General features: G+C 48.3%; 1 protein-coding gene across 2 annotated transcripts; it reads left to right on the top strand.

Moving 5' to 3' along the window:
• The first annotated feature begins 1,597 nt into the window (after positions 1-1,597).
• Positions 1,598-5,102, top strand: NFKBIA (nuclear factor of kappa light polypeptide gene enhancer in B-cells inhibitor, alpha). Of its 2 annotated transcripts, none has more exons than XM_011995035.1 (6): positions 1,598-2,572; positions 2,787-2,895; positions 3,223-3,433; positions 3,724-3,812; positions 3,920-4,189; positions 4,561-5,102. In XM_011995035.1, exons 1-6 carry the CDS (start codon positions 2,382-2,384, stop codon positions 4,606-4,608), a joined length of 918 nt encoding a protein of 305 aa, XP_011850425.1. In that variant the 5' UTR covers positions 1,598-2,381; the 3' UTR covers positions 4,609-5,102. The 2 variants fall into 2 exon arrangements, with proteins under 2 accessions (XP_011850425.1, XP_011850426.1); XM_011995036.1 differs by having other exon boundaries at positions 4,049-4,189.
• The last annotated feature ends 9,748 nt before the right edge of the window (positions 5,103-14,850 follow it).

Here is a 14,850-nt window from a genome sequence, read left to right on the forward strand (position 1 = left end):
GTATCCTCTATAATTGGGACATTTAGAGTTTGATGTTTCTGTACATGTTTAAAAGAAGTGAATTTCCCCAGATGGGGGTGGGTGGACACCCACCCTTTATTTTCCCTAACAGTTGGAGTAGAAAATAGTTTTGAGTATATTCCAAATTATAGTGTAGTCAGTCTGATTTTCGCAGTGTGTTTTCAAACGTGTTAATACTAAGACTGCTTTGGCCAAATGATTCATATACTGCCAAGGGGTTCCTGGGTAAATTTCTATGCATTTCAGTTTCTTTTTAGGGAAGTAGGAACAATATCTGTCTTACAAGATTCGTTCTGAGAACCAACAATGTGGTACCTAAGGCACTGGAATTCTTTCAAAAATTTATACCCTGACATTTCCAAGAGCCATGGTCACCCTTACAAAGGAGAATTAGGCACGCATTTGTAGACACTATAACTTTTAAGCTCCAAAAGACCTTAAGTAACATTCAATCTAATCTGATTATAAAAGTAAGTATACTACAAAAAAGTTAACTGACCCCTCCAACTAGTGTGCAGTTAAGACTGCACTTGAGATGCCCCCCTGCAGTCCCTGTTTCACCTTGCCTCAATCATTGTAGAATTGCATATCATAAGCCTACAGAGACAGTGGTGTCTATCCCTGGGAAGTTTTCATTGTAACATATGATCATTACTACCCTGGAGGTTCTATCTGATTTTAATTTTTTTCCCTTCATACTTGGTCTCTCTCTATTGAGTCAGATTTCTTACATTCTAACATTAGGGGAGGGGTGGAGATTTGAAGAGAGGGGAAGGATTGGTTAGTACATGGCCAGTCAAGGTAAAGATGATTGCAATCATCACCAGAAATCTCTGCAGAACTACAGAGGGCTCCTGGGACTAATTCTGAAGAGCTCTGACCGAAGTGTGCTTTATTTTGCCTGTACCAATTCTACCAAGTAGATGAATTCAGTCCATGGCTTGCAGGCTTGGAGGTGGAGGTGGGATGGAAAGCATAAATTACATTTCTGCAGGTGAAACCAGAGCATAGTGAGCCAAAACCCCTTTCTACCTGGGTGGCATGAATGGGTCCAACTGCTACTATCCCCCAGGACGAGGGAGCAAGGAGGGGTGGGCAGGATGGGAGGATGGCGCTGCCTTGAGCCTCCTGCAGGATGACTGGCAACTACTTTCTTAGCGGTCCTTAAGGTCCAATCGCGGTTAAGGCACTAACTAAACTCATTCTTCAGCCTCTTTCTCTAAGTGCTCCTCGAATTGCTCAGTTTAGATGCCCAGAAGTAGGCTCAGGATCCATTCTCTGCGGCAGCACAATGTAGGTCAGATAGCATGAATGCAACAGCTACTTATGAACACAATAGCTACTCTGTTATTGCAAGGTATCCACAACCGCCACTACAAAGATTAACACCTTGCTTTACTTGGGGGGGGGGGGGGGGTGGGAAATCATGGTCCTATTCAGCAGTTTCCCCATACAGGGAGAGTTTGCCCCTCCCCCACTCAACAGGGCTGTTCATCCCTAGGAAGTGATTGGAAGTGATTTGAGAGTTCTCCAAGGATTTAGGCTTTCCACTCCTCCAAAGCTTTCACAGTTCTACCTGGCAGAGGTGCGTGGGGGGTAGGGGAGGAAGGGCGCGAAGCTAAACGTCCCCGTGCTGCAATGAGCCTGATATTAGCAGAAACACAAGAGCGGCCTGCAGCCCCATAACCACAGTGCGTCCTTCCCCTTAGAAGTCTGGGGAAAGCAAATCCCTACGCCCAGCCATCATTTCCACTCTTGCGTTTTCAAAAGATCAAAAAACGGAAAGGACCGGCAGGTTGGCAAACCCCAAAGAGGGACCGCCCATCAGGTCGGCGTCCTTGGGATCTCAGCAGCCGACGACCCCAATTCAAATCGATCGTGGGAAACCCCAGGGAAAGAAGGTTCACTTGCAGAGAGACAGGATTACAGGGTGCAGGCTGCAGGGAAGTACCGCGGGGAAGGGGGCCTGGTCGGAAGGACTTTCCAGCCACTTGGCACTCATCAAAAAGTTCCCTGTCCGTGACCCCAGTGGCTCATCGCAGGGAGTTTCTCCGACGAACCCCAGCTCAGGGTTTAGGCTTCTTTTTCCCCCTAGCAAAGGACGAAGCCAGTTCTCTTTTCTGGTCTGACTGGCTTGGAAATTCCCCGCGCCTGACCCCGCCCCAGAGAAATCCCCAGCCAGCGTTTATAGGGCGCCGCGGCGGCGCTGCAGAGCCCACACCAGCCCGTGCCGCCGTCCCGCCCGCCAGCGCCCCAGCGAGGAAGCAGCGCGCAGCCCGCGGCCCAGCGCACCCGCAGCAGCGCCCGCAGCTCGCCCGCGCCATGTTCCAGGCGGCCGAGCGCCCCCCCAGGAGTGGGCCATGGAGGGTCCCCGCGACGGGCTGAAGAAGGAACGACTGCTGGACGACCGCCACGACAGCGGCCTGGACTCCATGAAGGATGAGGAGTACGAGCAGATGGTCAAGGAGCTGCAGGAGATCCGCCTCGAGCCGCAGGAGGTGCCGCGCGGCGCGGAGCCCTGGAAGCAGCAGCTCACCGAGGACGGGGACTCGTAAGTGGCGCAGACCCTGTCTCTTATACACATCTGGGGCGGAAAGTCCCTGGGTGCCTGCCAGGAACACTCAGCTCATAATAACCTCGCGGAAAACACCGCGGCCTCGGCCTCCAGAAACCCCGGCCTTGCGCAATCCCCCGCAGCCCGCGCCTCCCTGGGCCCCACGCGGTGCACTCACCACCCCTGGGGTTTTTCCCTCTCTTCCCCACAGGTTTCTGCACTTAGCCATCATCCATGAAGAAAAGGCACTGACCATGGAAGTGATCCGCCAGGTGAAGGGAGACCTGGCCTTCCTCAACTTCCAGAACAACCTGCAGCAGGTGCGCCGCTTGCCTGGCCCGGGCTCTCTAACTCTGGGATGGAACTGATGTAGCAAAGTCACCCCAGATCCTTTCTGAATTCAGGGCCACTGGGCATTATTCACCCTCACCTTTTACTTCACGTCAGCCCACATCCTAGAGAGGGAAGGAAATTCCACTGATTTGGTGAGGTCTTTGTGACCCACCTGGAGTCTCTGCTATTTACCAGTCCTCCCCACCCGCCTGTCTAGGAGGAGCAGCACCCAACCAGGAGACACGGGTTCAGGGGAACTCAGGGTGTGGGTTTGGTCCATGGCTTACTTTCTCTGGTCTCTCCTGCATTCGTAGACTCCACTCCACTTGGCTGTGATCACCAACCAGCCAGAAATTGCTGAGGCACTTCTGGGAGCTGGCTGTGATCCTGAGCTCCGAGACTTTCGAGGAAATACCCCCCTACACCTTGCCTGTGAGCAGGGCTGCTTGGCCAGCGTGGGAGTCCTGACTCAGTCCTGCACCACCCCGCACCTCCACTCCATCCTGAAGGCTACCAACTACAATGGTATGTCTGCCTCCCTGCCCTGCCCCACCCCCTCAGGTGGCAGGTGATGTGGAGAAGGGGCAGGGGGGCCAACTTAAGGAGTCGAGGCAAGAACTTAAACTGCCAGCATTTGAAAGGTTGAGAAAATATGTGTGCAAAGTGCCTGTTGGATGCCTTTATAAAGTTCCTTCAGAACCCAGACGGTGGGTTCTTAAAATTCAGAAGATATGACTATTTGTCCCATAAAAGAATAGGTGAAAGGAGTGAGGGTTGAAACAGGTGGTTATACTTTTTTCATTTTGTTCTTCCAGGCCACACGTGTCTGCACTTAGCCTCTATCCATGGCTACCTGGGCATTGTGGAGCTTTTGGTGTCCTTGGGTGCTGATGTCAATGCTCAGGTTAGTGCTTCCTGCCTCCGATGCACTGAGTCAAGTTCCTCGTGCTCATGTTGTGAGCAGAAATTCCAAACGCAGCCATAAGCATCTCAAATTCCTTTTGGTTTCAGGAGCCCTGTAACGGCCGGACTGCCCTTCACCTCGCAGTGGACCTGCAGAATCCTGACCTGGTGTCACTCCTGTTGAAGTGTGGGGCTGATGTCAACAGAGTTACCTACCAGGGCTATTCTCCCTACCAGCTCACCTGGGGCCGCCCAAGCACCCGGATACAGCAGCAGCTGGGCCAGCTGACGCTGGAAAACCTTCAGATGCTGCCGGAGAGTGAGGATGAGGAGAGCTATGACACGGAGTCAGAGTTCACGGAGTTCACGGAGGATGAGGTGAGTCTGTGAACTCCTTCGGCTCTCTAACTAATGAGGGACCATTCCCTTCACCCTCCCGGGCCCCTAGAACTGCTCCTTATCAGAGGGGTATCTACATAATGAGTCTCTCAAATTTCTGTGCATAACCAGTATCCCAATAATGTACCTTTTTTTTTTTTTTTAAATAGCTTACCCTTTTTTAAAGAAAAGCATTTTTTAAAACATTTTTAAAATGGGACTTAAAGGCAAACTCCCTCAGCCTGTAAAGTTCATTGTATTTGGGCTATGGAGAATGGAGTCCAAGGGTTATTTCCAGTAGCGGCCTCCCCATCCCAGTGGCTTGGCAGAGCTTCGGAAGTTTAACGTGTCTTCTTTCCCCTTGTTTTCAGCTGCCCTATGACGACTGTGTGTTTGGAGGCCAGCGTCTGACATTATGAGCGCAAAGGGGCTGAAAGAACATGGACTTGTATATTTGTACAAAAAAAAGTTTTATTTTTCTAAAAAAAGAAAAAAGAAAAAAAATTTAAAGGGCGTACTTATAGCCACACTGCACACTGCCTGGCCCAAAACGTTTTATTGTAGTGGGATCAGCCCTCATTGTGTTGCTTTTGTGAACTTTTTGTAGAGGACAAGAAAGATCATTGAAATTCCAAGAAAACTTCCTTTAAACCTCACCTCTGTGGGGTTTTGGACGTTAGCAAAAATTCATGGAAGGACCACATTTTATATTTATTGTGCTTCGAGTGACTGACCCCGTGGTATCCTGTGGCATGTAACAGCCAGGAGTGTTAGACCTTTCAGTGATGTGGGGTGAAAAGTTACTACCTGTCAAGGTTTGTGTTACCCTTCTGTAAATGGTGTACATAATGTATTGTTGGTAATTATTTTGGTACTTTTATTATGTATATTTATTAAACAGATTTTTACAAATAAGTTATCCTGATCATTTTCTTCCTGTTCTGAAGTTCCATCCTCCGGCAGAGGTGGAGGTGGAGGATTGTAGGGGAGCAGGGAACTCCCAGCAGCTTCTCACACCTGACACCCAGCCTCCAGCAAAGCTTTGCAGGCACCCTGGGCTCAGTGTGTGGGAGGGAGGCTGTTGCAAGGTTATAGGAAATACCAGTCTCAGGTTTGGGATGGAAGTGTGCTGCTTGGCCTGTGGTTGGAGAGGTCTCCATTGTCATTCAGTCATCCCTTGATTTCAGCTGTTGCTGGACCCTAACTGCCAGTTGAGGAAATTATTTTGGCCAAGAAGAATATGCTGAATTCATACAGAGCTGGGAAAGATCTCACTAATACAGGAAGTTCTTAAGGACATAGGCTCAGAAATGGGACTGTACTGACATTTGTTAGCAGATACTCACCTCTGAGCCTCAGTTTTCTCATTAGCTGGGCTGTTCTGAAAATTACATAAGACAATCCACGTAAAATGCATAGCATAGTGGCAGGCATGTAGTGCTAAAGAAAAACAAGCTGTTACACAACATCCTTTATGTCATACCAGGAGAAACAAGCGCAGAGAGAATGTCCTGTCCACGGTCACCTTGCAGGAGAGGTAGGTGATTAACATACTTAACACGCACTTATTTTGGGGTAAACATCTTTTAAGAGCATTCCATCTCTTTATGTGTTTTGTTACTGGCTGTAGTAGAAAAGTAATAAAGACTTGAAGGGTCTCTTATCAGTTCAGTCTACTGATTGTACTGAATGATTCTACAGAAGCAAATGTCACAAGAAATCAGTAATGTGAAACTTGACTTAGATGCTCTAACTTGAGGTTTTCATCTCTAAAATGGCTCTCTTGCCTAGGTAGAAAGAAGAATAAAGATGGGTACACTAAAAGTTCAGACTTTATTGCTGTACAATATAAAAAATCTGCATTTGTACCCTGTGAACATTTTTATTAAAAAAATTTTTTGAGATAGGGTCTCACTGTTGCCCAGGCTGGGGTGCAGTGGTGCAATCACAGCTCACTGCAGCCTCAAACTCCTGGGCTCAAGCAATCCTCCCAACTCAGCCTCCTGAGTAGCTGGGACTACAAGCATGCACCACCATGCCTGGCTAATTTTATCTGTAGAGACAGGGTTTCTCTATGTTGCCCAGGCTGGTCTCGAACTCCTGGGCTCAAGAGATCCACCCACTGTGGCCTCCCAAAGCATTGGGATTACACGTCTGAGCCACCACACCAAGCCAAAATATTTTAGAGGAAAAAGTAAAGTTACTGCATTCTAGAAAATGCAGAGTAGTGTATAATTGCAATTTATGTCTTTGACTTATACCTAAGAAAAAATTATTACATTATCCCTTTCCTGATCCACAAACGATGTCAAAGTCAAAAGAATATAGTCACCTTGGACCAAAAAGGAGCCAATATTTAGTGGTCTTCCAGATATAAGGAGTGTTACTACAGACTGGTTAAAGCCAGTCTGCCCCAGTTCTTTTTTTTTTTTGAGATAGAGTCCCGCTCTGTCATCCAGGCTGGAGTGTAATGGCGTGATCTCTGCTCACTGCTAGCTCCACCTCTCGGGTTCAAGCGATTCTCCCTGCCTCAGCCTCCCAAGTAGCTGGGATTACAGGTGCCTGACACCACACCCAGCTAATTTTTGTATTTTTAGTAGAGACAGGGTTTTACCATGTTGCCCAGGCTGGTCTTGAACTCCTGACCTCAGGTGATCCGCCTGCCTCAGCCTCTCAAAAAGTTCTGGGATTACAGGCATGAGCCACCGCGCCCAGCTCTGCCCCATTTCTGTAGCCTCAGTCCATCTGGAACCCAGCACTGGCGATCCCTCTACCAGTCTTATTCTCTGTCAAAGTGCCCGGGTTCTTCACTGAAATTCCTTGTCCCTCCCCAAGCACCTCAACACAGGTGTTAAATGACCTGCCACAGGAATTAGGTCAGTTAGGTTCAGCTCTCAGCTAAGTGGGAGAGGTAAGATGGGAGTGGGGGCGATATCCCCACCCTCATTCTCAAAAGAACAAAGGTTGGAAACTTGGCTCCCCAATTTTGGAACGACGCCCTTAGTGCTTTCTACTCAGTCAAACGTGACTCTTCTTCCCTCTGTAAAGGGGTTAAATTTGTGCCAATTCACCCATACACTGTCTCTAGTTCTGTGCTAGGTTGGAGAAACAGGACAAAACTGTGTGCCACCCCCTCATCCCCAGCCTCCTTAGCTTCCAGCTCTTGCATAGGGGTACCACCCTCCATGGTCAAGCAAGGGTGGGCCCCTTCTCACCCACTTGGGCCCAGTCTCCCACCTTTCTAGGCTTCAGCTTTTCTTCTTTCTAGGTTCTAAACCTCAGAAAAGGTTCTGTCATCTGCATAAATCTTGAGGTAGCTGGGCCCAGTTAAGCACTGAAGGCTACCCTGGTTCCTTACTCTCTAGTTCTTCTCCCCATTTCTCATCCCCTTTTCTTTTTTTGTTTTTTTTTTTTTTTTGATAGGGTCTCACTCTCTTGCCCAGGTTGGAGTGCAGTGGTGTGATCTCAGCTCACTGTAACTTCCACCTCCTGGGTTCAAGCGATTCTCCTGCCTCAGCCTCCCGAGTAGCTGGGACTACAGGTGCACACCACTACACCCAGCCAATTTATATATTTTTAGCAGAGATGGGGTTTCAGAGTGTTGGCTAGGCTTGTCTCGAACTCCCGACCGAAAGTGATCCGCCCGCTTTGGCCTCCCACGGTCCTGGGATTACAGGTGTGACCCACCACACCCAGCCCTCCCTGCTTTTCTTCTCTTTTTGTTTTAAATGTATTATCTTTCTGTCCTGCCTGTTGGTTGGGTGACTGGAGCCTGGAGTTCCCTAAAGGAAAATTTTAGAAGGGAAACATTCTAGTCTGTAGAAAATCTTCAAATTCCTAAGCAAACAAGAGCAAAAGATCTCAAAGCAAACAGGCCAGCAGACGGAGAGCCTTCTTTAATGCACTTTGATTTCCTCCAAGAAGTTACAGATCATGTGGGGACAAGTAGGACTAAGAGTGCCTAGAGAGAGGGAAGTGATATGAGGGGGAAATAATACGTCACATCAGCAACTTCCTTGAATTCCGTTCCTTGACTCCTTCTGCCTTCCTCATCCATGAGGATACGTTTCCTGTAGAGGCCATGTGTACCAAGCCCTTCCAGAAAGTAAGGATTTTTCTTTAAAGAGGGAACAAACTAGTCTGAGCAATCTGAAGACCTTCCCCTGGGGCCTGGAAATTCGGAAGGCTGGGAGCTTGGGTGGATTTGCATGGAAAGTTCAATTGCTACTGGAAGTGATTAAGTGGTGACAGAATTGAGTCTGTGAGATTGCTCTTCCTTCCCCCCGACTTCCCACCCCGAACCCCCCCACCCCCGGCCAGATTTTCATTAACTTGCCTTAAGTGTAGCTGAAATTTCATTTGGCAAGAAAAGTCTGAGTTGTAGAACTGCAGTCTGAAACATGCCCAAGAAACATTCCCCAGCCAAGAATATCCCAGGCTGTTTCCCCACTGAAAGAGAGCGTTACAGAAACTGAAACTGGACCTCACCTGTGTTTCCCTCCTAGAGAACTGCAACTCTCCATCCCATTCCTTCATTTGCCTCAAAAAGAACTATTCTCCAGGCCTCCCACCAAGGAGGAATAAGCCATGGCCTCTGCCCCAAAGAGCTCCTTGCTTAGGTGGAGAGGGAGACAGACAAGCGCACAGAAAGGCATGGTGAGATGAGAGCCCATAGCACGAGAGCTGAGCCCAGGCACCAGCGCGGAGTGGGGGTGGGAGAGACCGGTCCAGAGCTCACATTCCAGTTAGCTATTTACCTGCCAGTACTATATTATCTTATCCCATGCCCCAAGTGACTGCGGCAGGCACCCTTTTCACAGGGGGCAGGAAGTATGACCCAGCTTCAGCCAATCTGAGTCACTGAAAAGTAGGACTGGACCCTGAACACTGACATGAAAACAGGGCCAAGACCCACAAACCGGCCAGCAATCCAGGTAAGTGTGACCAGGTGTGGGGGCTCACGCCTATAATTCCAGCACTTTGAGAAACTGAGGCAGGAGAATCATTTGAGCCCAGGAGGTCAAGACCAGCCTGGGCAATATAGGGAGAGCCCATCTCTACAAAAAAAAAAAAAAAATACATTAAGGCCTGACGTGGTGACTCACACCTGTAATCCCAGCACTTTGGGAGGCCGAGGGAGGCGGATCACTTGAGGCCAGAAGTTTGAGCCCAGCCTGACCAACATGGTGAAACCCCATCTCTACTAAAAATACAAAAATTAGCCAGCATGGCGGTGCACGCCTGTAATCCCAGCTACTCGGGAGGCTGAAGCAGGAGAATCGCTTCAACCCAGGAGAGGGAGGCTGCAGTGAGCTGAGATCACACCACTGCACTCCAGCCTGGGCAACAGAGCGAGACTCTGTCTCAAAAATTTAAAAAAAAAGTATATATACACACACACACACACACACACACACACACACATATAAACATATATCATATGTGTGTGTGAGTGTGTATATATATAAACTTTAAAAAGAAAACAGCAAAAAAACCCCAGCTAGGTGTAATAAGGGAGATGGCTGACACAGCACAAGGCCAAAGGCATAATCGTCAGGGCTCCAAGAAAGGAATAAAATCTTGAAGGAAATGTACTTGAAGGATGGAAATCTGGTTTTATTTTTTTATTTTTTTTTGAGATGAAGTTTCGCTCTTGTTGCCCAGGCTGGAGTGCAAATGGCGCGATCTCAGCTCACCACAACCTCCGCTGCCCGGGTTCAAGCAATTCTCCTGCCTCAGCCTCCTGAGTAGCTGGGATTACAGGCATGCACCATCACGCCTGGCTAATTTTGTAGTTTTAGTAGATACGGCATTTCTCCATGTTGGTCAGGCTGGTCTCTCTCTCCCTACCTCAGGTGATCCGCCCGCCTCAGCCTCCCAAAGTGCTGGGATTACAAGGCGTGAGCCACCGCGCCCGGCCGGAAACCTGGTTTTAAAATGAGCTTATTTGTACCTGTGGTATTAGATTGCTGCGGTGTGCAGGCTGACCTCTGACTAAGCATTGGAACTGGAAGGAGTGGAGAGGCAGCTGCTCCCTCTCTGTGACCGAGTCCCCACTGCCCATGGTGGAATATGAGAAGTCTTAACAAGCAGTTAACTGAAAAGCATCAGAGAAAATCTTAAATAATAATTTCCCCTTTAATATTGCTATCATTCCATATATTTTTACAACTTCTTAAGTATAACCTATATGAAAAATAGTCAGCTACTTAAAGGTAAGTTTTTATTTTATTTACTTATGTTTTTGAGATACAGTCTCACTTTGTCACCCAGGCTGAGGTGCAGTGTCACAATCACGGCTAACTGCAGCCTCGACCTCCCAGGCTCAGGTGATCCTCTTACTTCAGCCTCCCAAGTAGCTGGGATTACAGACGTGTGCCACCACACAGGGCTATTTTTTGTATTTTTTGTAGAGAGGGGGTCTTGCCATGTTGCCCTGGCTGGTCTCCAACTCCTGGACTCAAGCTATCCTCCCACCTCAGCCTCCCAAAGGACTCCAGTAGTATGAGCCACTACGACTGGACTTCAAGGTAAACTTTTAAAAAACTTTTCAATTGACTGTGCGAGGTGGCTCAAGCCTGTAATCCCACTTTGGGAGGCTGAGGCCAGAGGACTGCTTGAGCCCAGGAGTTCGAGACCAGCCTAGCAATGCAGTGAGACTCTGTCTCTACTTATTTATTTATTTTTAAAAACAAATTTTTTTTTTTTTTGAGACAGAGTCTCGCTCTGTCACCCAGGCTGGAGTGCAGTGGCACAATGTCTGCTCACTGCAAGCTGCGCCCCCCGGGTTCATGCCATTTTCCTGCCTCAGCCTCCCGAGAAGCTGGGACTACAGGTGCCAGCCACCATGCCTGGCTCATTTTTTTGTATTTTTAGTAGACTGGGTTTCGCCTTGTTCACCAGGACAGTCTCGATTTCCTGACCTCGTGATCCACCTGCCTTGGACTCCCAAAGTGCTGGGATTACAGGCAGCAACCACCGCTCCCGGCCTGTATTTATTTATTTAATATTTAATATTAAGTAATATTTAATATTTATTTAAAAATATAAATAAAGGTCGGGCACAGTGGCTCCCACCTGTAATCCCAGCACTTTGGGAGGCTAAGGCAGGTGGATCACCTGAGGTCAGGAGTTCGAGATCAGCCTGGCCAACACGGTGAAACCCCATCTCTACTAAAAATACAAAAATTAGCCGAGTGTGATGGTGGCAGCCTGTAATCCCAAGTACTCGGGAGACTGAGGCAGGAGAATCACCTGAATCCAGAAGGAGGAGGTTGCAGGGAGTGGAGATGGTGCCATTGCACTCCAGCCTGGGCAACAAGAGTGAAACTCTGTCTCAAAAAAAGAAAGAAGAAAGAAAAGAAAGAAAGGAAAGAAAGAAAGGAAAGGAAGAAAGAAAGTAAGTCAGCCTGGGTCACATAGCCAGTAAATGGCAGAGCCAGGCTTGGGCAGGCTCTAGGTCTATATTCCTAACTTGGGGATAAAGCAGCTTCTAGGCCAGGCACACTCACTCACTCCTGTTATTCCAGCACTTTGGAAGTCTGAGGCGTGCAGATTGCTTGAGCCCAGGAGTTCAAGACCAGCCTGGACAACACAGTGAAAACCCATCTCTACAAAAATAAAAAAATTAGCTGGGCATAGTGGCACGCACCTGTAGTCCCAGCTACTCAGGAGGCTGAGGCTGGAAGATTTTGTGAGCCCAGGAGGTGGAGGCTGCAGTGAGCCAAGATGGTGCCACTGCACTCCAGCCTGGGCAACACAGCAAAACTCTGTCAGATAAAAAAAAAAAAAAAAGAAAGAAAGAAAGAAAAAGAAAAAAAGCAGCTTCCAAGTACGCACAGGAATTCCCACTAACAAAAGTGTTTTCAGGTCATCAATCGTCAATATGTTCCTTATGTATCCGTTGCTATCCTACCAAAATTGGGCAACTATTACAAAGGATGGTCTGAATTTCTGATGTTTTATGTTAATGGAAAACTGTCTCATGGAAACTATATAATAATGCAGAAAGTGCAAGATCTGAGATCTCAGGAGACCGCAATAAACTGAACAATCCTGTGGGACTCAGATATCCTACTTCATCTCCTCTGAAATCTTTTTTTTTTTTTTTTTTTTGAGATACAGTCTTGCTCTGTCGCCTAGCCTGGAGTGCAGCGGCGCCATCTCGGCTCACTGCAAGCTCCACCTCCCGGGTTCACGCCATTCTCCTGCCTCAGCCTCCCGGGTAGCTGGGACTACAGGCGCCCGCCACCTCACCCGGCTAATTTTTGTATTTTTAGTAGAGACGGGGTTTCACCGTGTTAGCCAGGATGGTCTTGATTTCCTGACCTCATGATCCGCCTGCTTCGGCCTTCCAAAACGCTACAGGCCTGAGCCACTGCACCCTGCCACAAATGCAACTTTTTAAGGATCAATGAATGAACTTCAGGTGAAGTGTTTTAGTACCAACTCAGTTTTAAGTTGATTTTTAACATTCTCCTTCGTAGGCCTTCCCACCTCCGTCATTGAGAGGCAATTTCCCAAGGCAGGACCTTGCCATGTGGCCCTCTGTATGTTGCCTAGCTACTGGGCAGCTGGCTCTATAGACTCTTCCATGTACATAAATTCAATCACTCTTTTCTCAAAACATAGAGTAAACCTCTGGTTTGAAAGAGAGACTCAAGCTTTAGATACACAAATATCCTGCAATCTACAAGTCAAACGGGAGTGGAAGCTTTCATTTCTTAGAGGCTAGAACCGGGAATAACAGTACCCCCAGCAGACAGACCATGAAGAGCTCTGTCTGTGTGTGCACAACTTCCCAGGCTTGAAATGTGTGCAGCAAGGATGTCCTCAAAGGACTCTTGTGCACGTGGCCCTCCACCCATGGTCCCCACAGTGGGACCAGCTCCACACGCAGGGAAAGATGGAAAGGACACCCAGAGCCAACCTGGCCCTGGGGCCTCCCCTCTTGGGGAGCTTTCACGGCTCCTCAGATTGGGTCAGTCACACCGAAAGGACTTTCTGGAAGGAGGGCGCCAGATTTTCTGTTCTGAGAAGATGGTGGAAGGCAGAGCTGAGTTCATTGCTTATGGAGGAGAGAGAATAGCCCTTGCACAGAGCCTCCATCGCAGCTGCCAGGGGAAGTGGAGAGGCTAGGATCTCACTGAGAATTTCAAGATTGGTTTAAGGAGGGCCTTTCAACGCAGGGGCTTGCTTGGGATTGGGGGAGATCATGATACAGTAGTTTCAGGTTGGTAGAAACAGCTAGGCGAGGGGTTTGAAATGTCTTAGGTGTGAAATGTCTGTTGATGCTTCTATTAAATAAAACTCACCTATTAAAGAGTTGATGGGCCTCTTGGGAAATTCCTGTAATAAACAATCAAGTTATTTGTCTGGGCAAGAGTCTTTTGGAATAGTAAAGTTATTGTACCAAAGACAGTGGGAGAAAAAAGTCACGGTAATGCAGACAATAAACTTGGGGGTAGAAGGGGATAGTTTCTGCCTCAATCTGACTAGTCATTAGGTCTAATGACCTGAGGACTAGGACACAGGTCAAATATATTTCAATAAATTAAAAAGGTTAAAAATTCAGGAAGTGGACTCATGACAATGTTGGGGGGTCTGCTAAACAGGACAGGGAGCATGGAGGAGGGGTGCATTAAAAAACAAGCCTTGGGCCAGGCTCAGTGGTTCACACCTGTAATCCCAGCGCTTTGGGAGGCTGAGGCAGGCAGATCACGAGGTCAGGAGATCGAGACCATCCTGCCTAACGTGGTGAAACCCCATCTCTACTTAAAAAATACAACAAATTAGCTGGGCGTGGTGGTGGCACGCGCCTGTAGTCCCAGCCACTTGGAAGGCTGAGGCAGGAGAATCACTTGAACCCAAGAGGCGGAGGTTGTACTCAGCTGAGATCACACCACTGCACTCCAGCCTGGGCGACAAAGCGAGACTCGGTCTCAAAAAAACAAACAAAAAAACAAGCCTTACCTGTTTTAGAATCTCACCTATCACTGACAAGCCTTAGTTCCAATCCCATCACACTAATTGCGTGATGCAGAGGACCCAGGTAATCCAGCTATGGGTGAACAATAATGGTAGTAGGTGCCATTTATGAAACAATGACTATATGCCAGGCATATGTGATCATCACGGGGGGCATTATTGAGGAAACCAAGGTTCAAAGAGGCTTAGTAATTTGTCTGAGGGGATGAAATCAAGAAAAGTGGCCATCCTGGGACTCAAACCTGCTCCCTTTGGCTCCAAAGCTCTTTGTTCCCAGACTGGTCAGGGTGGGCCTCCTCATTTTGCTGAAGATGTTCAATGCTTCTCAACAGCTGCCATTTTCCACTGTGGCTTGTGTTAATCTTACATGGCCCTGGCCACCAAATAAACTTATTTTACTCTGAGAAGTCATTTGCTACTGTTTCTATTGTATAAAATTTTCTCATAGGAAACACTGAAAATACACCTCATAGAGAGAGGCTACAATGTGCTAGCAGCCCTCACTCTCAGCGCCTCCTCGGCCTCACCGTCCGCTCTGGCGGCGCTTGAGGAGCCCCTCAGGCCGCCACCGCACCATAGGAGCCCCTCTCTGGGCTGGCTGAGGCCGAAGCCTCCTCCCTCTGCTTGCGGGGAGGTGTGGAGGGAGATGCGCGGGCGGAACCGGGGCTGCGTGC

This window comes from Mandrillus leucophaeus, unplaced genomic scaffold, assembly GCF_000951045.1.
Source record: "Mandrillus leucophaeus isolate KB7577 unplaced genomic scaffold, Mleu.le_1.0 Scaffold467, whole genome shotgun sequence".
In the NCBI taxonomy this organism is placed as follows: domain Eukaryota; kingdom Metazoa; phylum Chordata; class Mammalia; order Primates; family Cercopithecidae; genus Mandrillus; species Mandrillus leucophaeus.

Excerpts from the sequence above, each read along its gene's own strand:
- NFKBIA (XM_011995035.1), top strand. The coding sequence starts at position 2,382 with ATGGAGGGTCCCCGCGACGGGCTGAAGAAGGAACGACTGCTGGACGAC. Across the intron at positions 3,813-3,919 it reads GTGCTGATGTCAATGCTCAG|GAGCCCTGTAACGGCCGGAC; the intron begins GTTAGTGCTTCC and ends TTTTGGTTTCAG. Across the intron at positions 4,190-4,560 it reads CGGAGTTCACGGAGGATGAG|CTGCCCTATGACGACTGTGT; the intron begins GTGAGTCTGTGA and ends CCTTGTTTTCAG.